A 9,833-nucleotide genomic window follows, 5' to 3' on the forward strand; every position below is an offset into this window, starting at 1 on the left:
CATTCTTCGGCGATCAGCCTTCTTTAAGGTCCAGCTCTCACTTCCATACATCACTACTGGGAAAACCAGAGCTTGAACTATACGGACCTTTGTTGGCAAGGTGATGTTTCTGCTTTTTAAGATGCTATCTAGGTTTGTCATTGCTTTCCTCCCAAGAAGCAGCCAACTTAAAGACCACCAATTCTTCCTTGACACATCAGTGTAACATTTCTGGTTTTGCACAATATCCCTATAAACTCACATTTAATGGCACGTGACATTTCAGGTGCACAAATGAACGTTTAAATAAAAGTATAGTTTTCCCTTCCCTCACCAGACTCCACTGGAGTTTCCCCACCATTTTATTGTCACTCCTTTGTGTCCCCCCCCCCCCGATGGTTATGTAGGTGCCCCTTAGTTTTGCCCAAGTCTCAGGCGCTTAACTGCTTATCTAGAGACATTTTCAGTAGCCAGCCCAGCTGTGCTGGTCATAAAGGACACAACTGGCTTTTTCAAGAAGAATAACCCAATGCAGTAACTTAGGGCATAGACTCTATCCTGTCAAAAGAGAGTTTCAGCTTCCAATTGACATCAAAAGGCAGTAAGAGCTGCAAGGCTATGATTGTAGGAGACAGAGTTGCTTGGGAAAGTTGGACCAACTCCATTGCAAAGAGTGAAGAGTTAGCCATAGCCTAATGGGTAAGAGAATGAGCTTTTTAAAGAGGATGTATACATTTAATTATCTCCTATAAGCAGGGATGGCTCACCTATGGCCCTCCAGATGTTTGCTGAACTACAGTTCCCATCATCCCCATACCAATACCTTGAGAGCCCAAAGTTTCATAAGATAGTTCTATGCAGCAACATCTGGCTCCTCTTTTAATATTTTTCAGAACTCTGGGCAACTGTAAACATATGTTGGTGATCTACCTGAAGGCAGTCTGGGGAGGGGGCAGGTGTCAAACTATTGCCATATTCAACTAAAGAAGTAGTAGTCGAGTTTCTAGCTTTCTCCAGTCATTGGCTAAGATGGTTGGTTGATGTAAAAGACACCGTACAAGCTGTTCAGCCAGCGGTTTTGAAGCTAAGTTTGTAAGGCATGGTCATCAAGGACTGTATGGAGGAAAAAGCTTGTTGTGGCCAATGGGTGAACACGAGAACGCAAGAACATAAGACGCACCTGCTGGATCAGACCAATGACCCACATCTAGTCCAGCACTCTGTTTTCATGGTGGCCAACCAGTTGCCCCAATGGGAAGCCGGTAAGCAGGATTTGAGCACAAGAGCACTCTTAGTTTTCGCCATTGGATACAATGCACCCTTTATTAGCAAATTAAGACATGGCACTCCAAAGCTTGCCATGGTTCACTTCTCTTTGGATATATAGGTCTGCTGAGGCTGCTTAGGGCTACCACATTTCCTTGCCCGCTATAACTTGGCTTGCTGCCATCAGTTCTTTCCTGGCCAGCTATTTTTACCAGGAAAAAAGAAGAGGCATTGCAGATACATCCAACTCAGCATAGCCTGGGGGAATTTGTGGAGTAAACATTATGGTTTGTAGACTGATAGGCAGGTCTTCCTGGCAGGGCCGGAATACGATGGTGGCGGTGTTATGAGAGAGAAAAACTGCTCCTTTTCCCTTATGGGGTACCCAAGAGCCCATATAGAGTCCTTTTGTAGGTTCTCTATCGGTAGGAGAAAATAACAGAGACAAACCAGAGAATATTGAAAAGCAAAGCAGCTAGTAAGCCTGATCTTTATTAAAGCTGTTGCAACAGGGTCCTCGCTCACCACACACAAGGGGTGGGGTGGGACCCAGAACAAAGGTGTGCCCACCCTTATATAGACTTTTTAAATTGCCCACCCTCAAACTCCAGACCACCCCCAGAAACATCATACATACATCACAGGGGGCGGTCTAAAAGAGAATCCTGAGTTTGTTGTTTATCTCCTGTCTGCCAGGTTACCTGACTGCATTACCTGGGTTTTGGCCACTCTTTTGTTATGATAACTCATCAATTCCTGAATCCAGATCACAGGTCACAGGCTCACCCTATCCACATCTTAAATCCTTAATGCAGGATTTGTGAGCACAGAGACAATGGAGAGATTTCCCCTTCCCTTCGACCTTGCAGAGAAATATTTGAGGTCATTTGAGGAGAGAGAAAATGGTTCCAGGACTTTTCTGTGCGTTTCAGACATGTGGTTCATATATTTATGTATGTGTTCGCTTGGTACATTTATGAACATCTATTTTATATATATAAGACCTTAAAATTCTTATAACAGCAGGTTCTCAGAGTTTGTGATATGTACCAGGTGTTCTCCATGGATCTCATATCTGTCCCTTGCGTTCAAGGACTTTGGGCTAGCAAAAAAGAAAGGGAAAAGGGGAAAAAAGCGACTGCATACTATATGCCACTATATTTTGTATTACACCGAGAAATTAAAAAAAGAGACAAATTATATATTTACAAAAGAAAACAAGCGAGAAAATCCGTAACACTTTTTTTTGCCGTTATTAGCGTCAAAATCCATGTATGATTCAATGCACAAGATTGTCCACGTGTGTCTTACATACCGCACAAAAATAGAAGATTTTGTATTCTACATTATATTACAACAGTCAATAAATATATCAATAAATAACGGCTGCATGGATGTAGGTTAAGCTGGTTTGAGTTAGTCCTTGACGTTGTCTTTGGTGTTGATTCCCATGAAGAGTCAAGAGTCCATTCTCTCAAAGGCAAGGCCTGTTATCTCATCCAGGGAATACAGCCTTGCCTTAAAAGTGTAAAACAAAGGCTGGAGACAGTACAGTAGGCTGCAGCGGAGGGCAGCGCACTCAGCGTCAATTACACTTTCCAAAGAATCTGACAAATTCCCAGCTTAGTATAAATAAAGCACCAGGCCTATTGTTTCTCAGCTCCAACACCTTCTTATCGCAATGATTTGTTGGAGGGCAAGTGGCGGAAACATGACATGTGACTCGAGAGAGCACCGTCTTGTGAATTGACAGCTTCATAAAGGCAAAGACCCTCTCTTTGTCCGCAGAGATATTCCATTCTGACACGAAGCACAGTATAATTTCCCCTCTCCGTAGAATCTCAACAAGCATGCAAAGAGCATTGGGTCTTGCGGGTGAGGTGGGGTGGGGACAAATTCCAAGTCACCAGTATTTTCTTGGTCTATTTCTGTTGACAGTCATGGAGCAGGTCATTAATGCAAGAGGAGAATATAGTTCTTGGCACCAAATTTTGAATTGCCAGCATTTATGCAATTGGAATCAGGCGTGTCTGTCTTAGGATAAGCCCCCACCAAACTGGTTATGCACAATGATCTTTCAAAGGAGAGGGTAGTGAAGTATTGCACCTTTCAAAAGTTGTGTAGGGTGGTAACCGGGTGTTCTATAATCTGAGTCTGTAACTGGACTCTCTTATGTATGCTTACTTGAAGTTCTGTTCTGCTTTTAAATGATTAAGAACTAGGTTAAACAAAGTTGTGCAGAAAAGGGGACTTTGGTCAGTGCATCATCTCTACATGTCAATCATATCAGAATTACCTCATTGACTGGAGATGCACAAACCCCCAACTCCGCCTCTGGTGGAGTAGGCCCAAAGCCTTAGTAAAGGTGAAGGTAAAGGGATCCCTGACCATTAGGTCCAGTCGTGACCGACTCTGGGGTTGCGGCACTCATCTCGCTTTATTGGCCGAGGGAGCCGGCATACAGCTTCCAGGTCATATGGCCAGCATGACTAGGCCGCTTCTGGCGAACCAGAGCAGCGCACGGAAACACCGTTTACCTTCCCGCCGGAGTGGTACCTATTTATCTACTTGCACTTTCACGTGCTTTCGAACTGCTAGGTTGGCAGGAGCTGGGACCGAGCGTGCTGCACAATTTGTATCTGAGGCAATTTCTAGTGACATGGGGGTGGGGGCTAGATCTGTGCACATCAACATTACCGATACTGTGTCCAGCAATTTTAATTTCTTCTGAATGCATCATATAACCATCCGATTGATTGAGTTCGTTCTCAGAAATATATTTAAAAATAACATCCTTTGTGTGTACAGTATACTGCAAATCCTGATTTGGACACAAAAAGGGGGAACTGAAATGGTTCTCAGTGGCCCGATTTGGGGGGGTTAGTTCACACAGTCAGCAGAAACGACTGCAAGGCATTTTATTTTGTGGGGGAGAATTGAACCATGGGCAGTTTGAAGTGGTATAATCTGGCATAAGGGGAGAGAATTAACACTGGATTCTGTTGATTGTGTAAACTGACTCTTGAGTAAAGTGAAAATGCACAATCCTGCTTTCCCCAAGCCAACCGTGAAAGCGAAAATACACCCCCTCTAATCTGTTGCCCATTTCCTTTGTCTCTAATTATCTGTACATGCCTCATTAAATAAGCTTATTAAGTCTGTACAAATCAAAACTGTACAAATATACAGATGAAAGAATTAAATAATCTGAGGAGGACCCAAAGCCCTGTGGGTGGGGAGCATCCTTCTACTATCTGCACCCACACTCCGAGACAGCCATGCCTTCGTAGTTGAGCTTGTAGGTGACAACCCCATTATCTAAGAAGAGTAAGGAGATGGGATCCAGCTTGGTAGGTACACAACAAGCTGGAGAAGCTTTCTGGGGATCATTCAAGTGAATCAAAGTCCGGGCCTTGGCATGAGTGGTCGTGAGGTGATCGTCCAAAGGGAAGGAACAGGCTCCCCTGCACTGTGAGGCGTCATAGCCTGGAGGTGCAATGATCCAGGAATCCCAGCCAATCTCCTTGAAATCCACATAGAGCGAAGTCTTTTTGCAGCTGCTCCCCTTGGCGTTCCTCCTTATCCGGGATGTGGAGTCGTAGATTATGTTGGATCTGATCTGCAGAAGTTTCTCCTTTCTGGGGCTGGTATGGAAATCATTCATTTCCAGGTCCTGCAAATCTTGCTCGTGCTCTATTATCTCATTCAGTTCGTGCTTCTCCTCTTTCTTGGCATGGCTTCGGTCGTCGGAAAACACAATGAGTAAAGGCTCATGTTTGGTCTCCGAATCGATGTCTATATCTGCTTTCCCTCCTCCGACAGCCTCCTCTCCCCCTCGGCTCTCAATCTGCACCTCCAGCTGATGAGTGGTGGAGTCTGAGTGATGCCACTTCCTGATGGCCTCCGTGACCTCAAACGTTTTCCATTCATTGTCGGTGCTGTAAATGTGCCGGGATGCCAGAACTTTCATTCTCCTCTCCTCTTCCTCCTTCCCTCTTCCACGGTCATTCTCGAGCACTTCCAGGATGGTGACTTTCCTGCTGAGACCATTGTAGAACATCCTGTCCTCCTGCACCAGAGTGTAGAGCCTCAATTCCGCCATTGTTATTTTCTCATGGTGTGGAATGGAGACGTTGAAGAGAAGAGGGTACCTCCGTATTCCATTGAAGTGGATGGGCTGCGGAATCTGCTCTGAAAATTAAAAGCAATCAAATGTTACCCTTCTTCCCTGTATGGCCAGGATCACCAACGAAAGGGCGTCTATGCCGAGCAATGGGTCCCAAACCTTTTCAGGGCCTTTCCCCCTTGGTTCCATAAACTCCTCCCCAGTGACCCTTGCCTCACCCTATAAAAAGCATGGTTCAGAATAGCAGTGTGCATGGCCTACTGAAGATAACAATAGAATAAAATTCAAAACAGTAACAGTTAATTGCACATTTATTCAAAATCCAATTAAAATGATTTAGTTTAATTAATTCAACAAAATGGATAAACTTGATCCAGTGATTCTAGCTTTTCAAAGTCTGATCGTCTGCCTCTTAGTACCCCTCCCACTGCCTGCCCCACCCCCAGGAGGTGGAACCACCCATCTCGGGAACCTCAGGGCTAGAGGGGACTTCTACTCAACCAGATTGACTATGACCCAAGAATCCTGAATATTGTAGTTTTGGGAGAGTTCGGGGGATCTTTTCTAAAAGACCCCCATGGAAATTTAATGCTGAGCTTAATCTGATTGACTTGGTGGTCAAAGGAGAAGTAAGGCCAACGCAAAACTAGAGGAAGGGCAAATCTTTATACATTTCTGTCTCACATATTGTCAAAGGTAGCCAGAATTGTTTGGAGAGCTTCTACAGGAGGTTCTTACAAGAAAGAGGTAGGAAATACGCACTTGGTGAAATTTTGAAATTCAGGAAAGCAAGATAAATGTGGCAGGCCTGATGAGGCCCACAGGACAGAGCCTTCCTCGGCATTGGCTATAGTCACCGCAAGGGTTTGCTTGCTGGTGAAGGTCATCTTGACAGCTCTAAAGTTGAGAAATGTGTGTTTAAAATCTACTGGAGTTTACATGAAGACAGTCTGGGCTTTCATATGTGCATGAGTGCATTAGTAATCTCTTTTAATCAATGTTCTGGGAGGGTGGTAGTGTTAGTCTACTGCAGTGAAAATGAGAAAGAGTCCTGTAGCTTTTCAAAGTCCGTATAGTAAAAGCTCTGGTTTTCCCAGTAGTGATGTATGGAAGTGAAAGCTGGACCATGAAGAAGGCTGATCGCCGAAGAATTGATGCTTTTGAATTCTGGTGCTGGAGGAGACTCTTGAGAGTCCCATGGACTGCAAGAAGATCAAATCGATCCATTCTGAAGGAAATCAGCCCTGAGTGCTCACTGGAAGGACAGATCCTGAAGCTGAGGCTCCAATGCTTTGGCCACCTCATGAGAAGAGAAGACTCCCTGGAAAAGACCCTGATGTTGGGAAAGATGGAGGGCACAAGGAGAAGGGGACGACAGAGGACAAGATGGCTGGATAGTGTTTGCGAAGCTACCAGCATGAGTTTGGCCAAACTGCAGGAGGCAGTGGAAGACAGAAGTGCCTGGCGTGCTCTGCTCCATGGGGTCATGAAGAGTCGGACACGACTAAATGACTAAACAACAACAACAACAAAGCTTTTCAAGACTCACAGATTCATGATGGCGTCATTAGACACAGCTGCTGAAGTGGACTCTTCTCTGTGAAAGCTGGTGCAGACTTTTAAAGTTCTGCTTGGCTCCTGCCTCTGAACAGTTAGCGGTGCCATAATTTGCAAGTTAGTTAAGATGGAGTGTGAGAGCGTAAAGCAAGTCAACCGTGATCTGTGACTAAATTAGCCCTTTGGCTTAAGCGACTTTCCGAATTGGAATGTTAAAATGATCTTAGTAAGCGTTATTGGCAAAAATGCTGCTTCTCCAAGTCAGAAGCACATCATGAAAGTGGGATACACCCATCTCGTTTTAAGAATGCATTTCATGGTATGGCTTTTGTGATCAGGTCCACCACGCTGATTCATTCAGTCTTAGAGATTTGTATAGGAAAAGGTTGCACTTTGCAGGCAGGCTAGGAGACCGATTTATATAGGGAATGTTTCACACCAAGCTGTTTTAAAAGGAAATAATATCCCTCTCTGCATTCACCCTTCCAAAAATATCAATTAATCCAGACTGCTGGGTTTGGGTTGCATTGACTTCAGAATTTCTAAATGGAGAATTTCGGTTCATCCTGAGTCCTTCCCCATAGCTGACAACAGGACTGCCAGTGTCTAAGCTGCATTCATGGAAACAATATTCCAGAACACGATTCAAAGGAAACTGAAGGATCTCAGTAAGTGCCATTGTGTCTACATTTCCTGAATCTCAGTTTATAAGATGCTGATTATGAAAACAGAAAGGAAAAGCATGCCACTCTCAAAAAAGTATGATGGTTATTGAGAAGTGCTGAGAGCTATGTGGACATTGAACATCTTTTGCTTTCATACAAAATCTGAAAACTTGCAAAAGCCCCACATATTTTTAGTTGGCTGAAGGCTGCACCCCTGCCCATTTATTTGGGAGTAAGCTCTATCAAATCCAATAGGATTTGCTTCTGATATCACTGATTCTTTAGAGTTTTGGAAAAACCTTCTAGGTAGAAGGAAATATTTTTATTGCATCGATTTTTGGGGTGGGAAGCTGAGTATCTAGGGGGAAGCAGAGTATCCCTTTGAATGGATAGTCCTATTCATCCAGCCCTCCAGATGTTGGTGGCTGCCACTTCCATAAGCTTCAATCAGCACAGTCAATGTTCAGGGATCCAGTTGTCCAACAACATCTGGAGTGCACTATGTGGCACATCTGATGACCAAGTTACCCATGTAAATACCAATGGCGTGTAGCTCATGTGCCACTAATACATTGTGTTATATATATTTATATAGAAAATGAGCATAATAATTGATGAAAGATTTTGTTATCAAAAGCAATATAAAAAACAACATATACAACCCCCCTGAAAGTTCTCTGACACAATATCCATTGAAATCAGTGGGAGCTGAGTGGGATCGCAGTAGTGTGTTTGCGCAGCAGCTCATGCAGAGGAAATGCTAAGCAGATTACTTCTGTTGTGCTTACTTCTAGGAACATGGGAAGCTGTTGGTCCTTCTTGCTCAGTATTGTCAACAATCCAAAGTTTTAGGCAGGGAATATTCCCAGCCCTACCCAAGAGGTCCCGGGGATTAAACCTAGGTCCTTCTGCATGTGAAAAAGATGACCCAACACTGAAAAACCACTGAGCTACCAAATAAGGCAACCATGACTATCTTCAAAGGAGCATTTTAAGTGAGACTTGGGCAGGGGGAGGAGATTCTCCATTTAGATCTCAAAATTAGTAGTCACCTTTTCAAAAAGCATCCCTGATAGATATTTAAAAACCAGGTGTGCCATGCACTTGAAAATCCAGCAAATGGTTCAAATGACTTGCAGTCATTTGTCAAACAGCTGGGCAGATAAGGTGTGTGGTCCACCAAGTAGCAGGTCAACCAGCTTGACACCTGCTTACCTGGAACACTTTGCTAATAAATCACCCATCAAACTTCCCCTCTGCATCCTAACTGCAACACCTAACAGGCTTGTTTAAGAGACCTTACCTTCATTTTTGAAGCTTCTGATGATGTTGGCCGATGGCATGGAGGTCTTATCAGTGGCAAACCTGTTAAAGAGCTCCAGCATGTATTCCGGAGGGTCCACTTTGGCTGCCGTCTCTTGCAGGGGGATGTCGGAGATGTTGAGCGCCTTCAGCAACTCGTTCTGCAAAGTCTGAAGCAAGGCATCCTGTTCGTCAAAGAACGGCCTGTCTTCCTCCAGGAGAGGCATGTCTAGGCTCATGATGGGACTACCGTTTGCAAGGTGCACCAGAATGGAGACGGCTGCCCACAGCTGAAAGCCTGCGGGTTCCATGGCCTCGTTCTAGCTGGCCACAGGACTCGACAAAAGCGTTGCTCTGGTGCCGCCTATTTTATCCCCCTGCAAATGGGTATCAACGTCTTGTGTCACTGACGGTTGACAAGTTTGGAAGTTGGAGCTTTGGCTCTCGTTTCCACACCCCCATCCAGGTCCCAGTAATTGGATAGAGCTGGCGGTGCCTCCCATACAAGCCCTTCACTCTCTTATCTTCTCCACTGTAAGCTTGTTCACCAGATTTCAGTTGCTATCTCACAATCCTCCTTCCTCTTAATGAGCATTTTGTAAACATTCCACATTGGGATGCTATGAAATAGTGCAATTTCCCCTTGCTTTTTTTCTGCATGGGACCTGACTCCCCCTTTCGCCCCTTGCCACTGCTAACGTCTTAGGACCCAGCTGACCATTTTGAAACCAAGTCTCTTTGCTTTGTTGCGATTTCAGCTAAACATGCGCATGGCATAGGAGTATCCATGGTCCATGCTATAACCAAGTTTCTGCCAATCCAGTCAGCAGACCTCTGAAAAGCAGCAAGTAAGCGTTTGCTCCAAGGGGAGACTGAAAAACTCTCAGGAGTTGGAAGTAAAAGCTTAGGGCAAATGATGGTTTGGAAGACTTTCAATG

General features: G+C 44.5%; 1 protein-coding gene across 1 annotated transcript; it reads right to left on the bottom strand.

The window, feature by feature from the left end:
• Nucleotides 1–1,702: 1,702 nt before the first annotated feature.
• Nucleotides 1,703–9,453, bottom strand: BMP10 (bone morphogenetic protein 10). Its single transcript, XM_081016432.1, has 2 exons — nt 8,897–9,453; nt 1,703–5,436 (listed from the first exon to the last, which is right to left on the bottom strand). Exons 1-2 carry the CDS (start codon nt 9,204–9,206, stop codon nt 4,496–4,498), a joined length of 1,251 nt encoding a protein of 416 aa, XP_080872558.1. The 5' UTR covers nt 9,207–9,453; the 3' UTR covers nt 1,703–4,495.
• Between the last annotated feature and the right edge of the window lie 380 nt (nt 9,454–9,833).

The sequence above is a fragment of the Podarcis pityusensis genome (genome assembly GCF_964106645.2).
Source record: "Podarcis pityusensis genome assembly, chromosome: 8".
NCBI lineage: Eukaryota > Metazoa > Chordata > Lepidosauria > Squamata > Lacertidae > Podarcis > Podarcis pityusensis.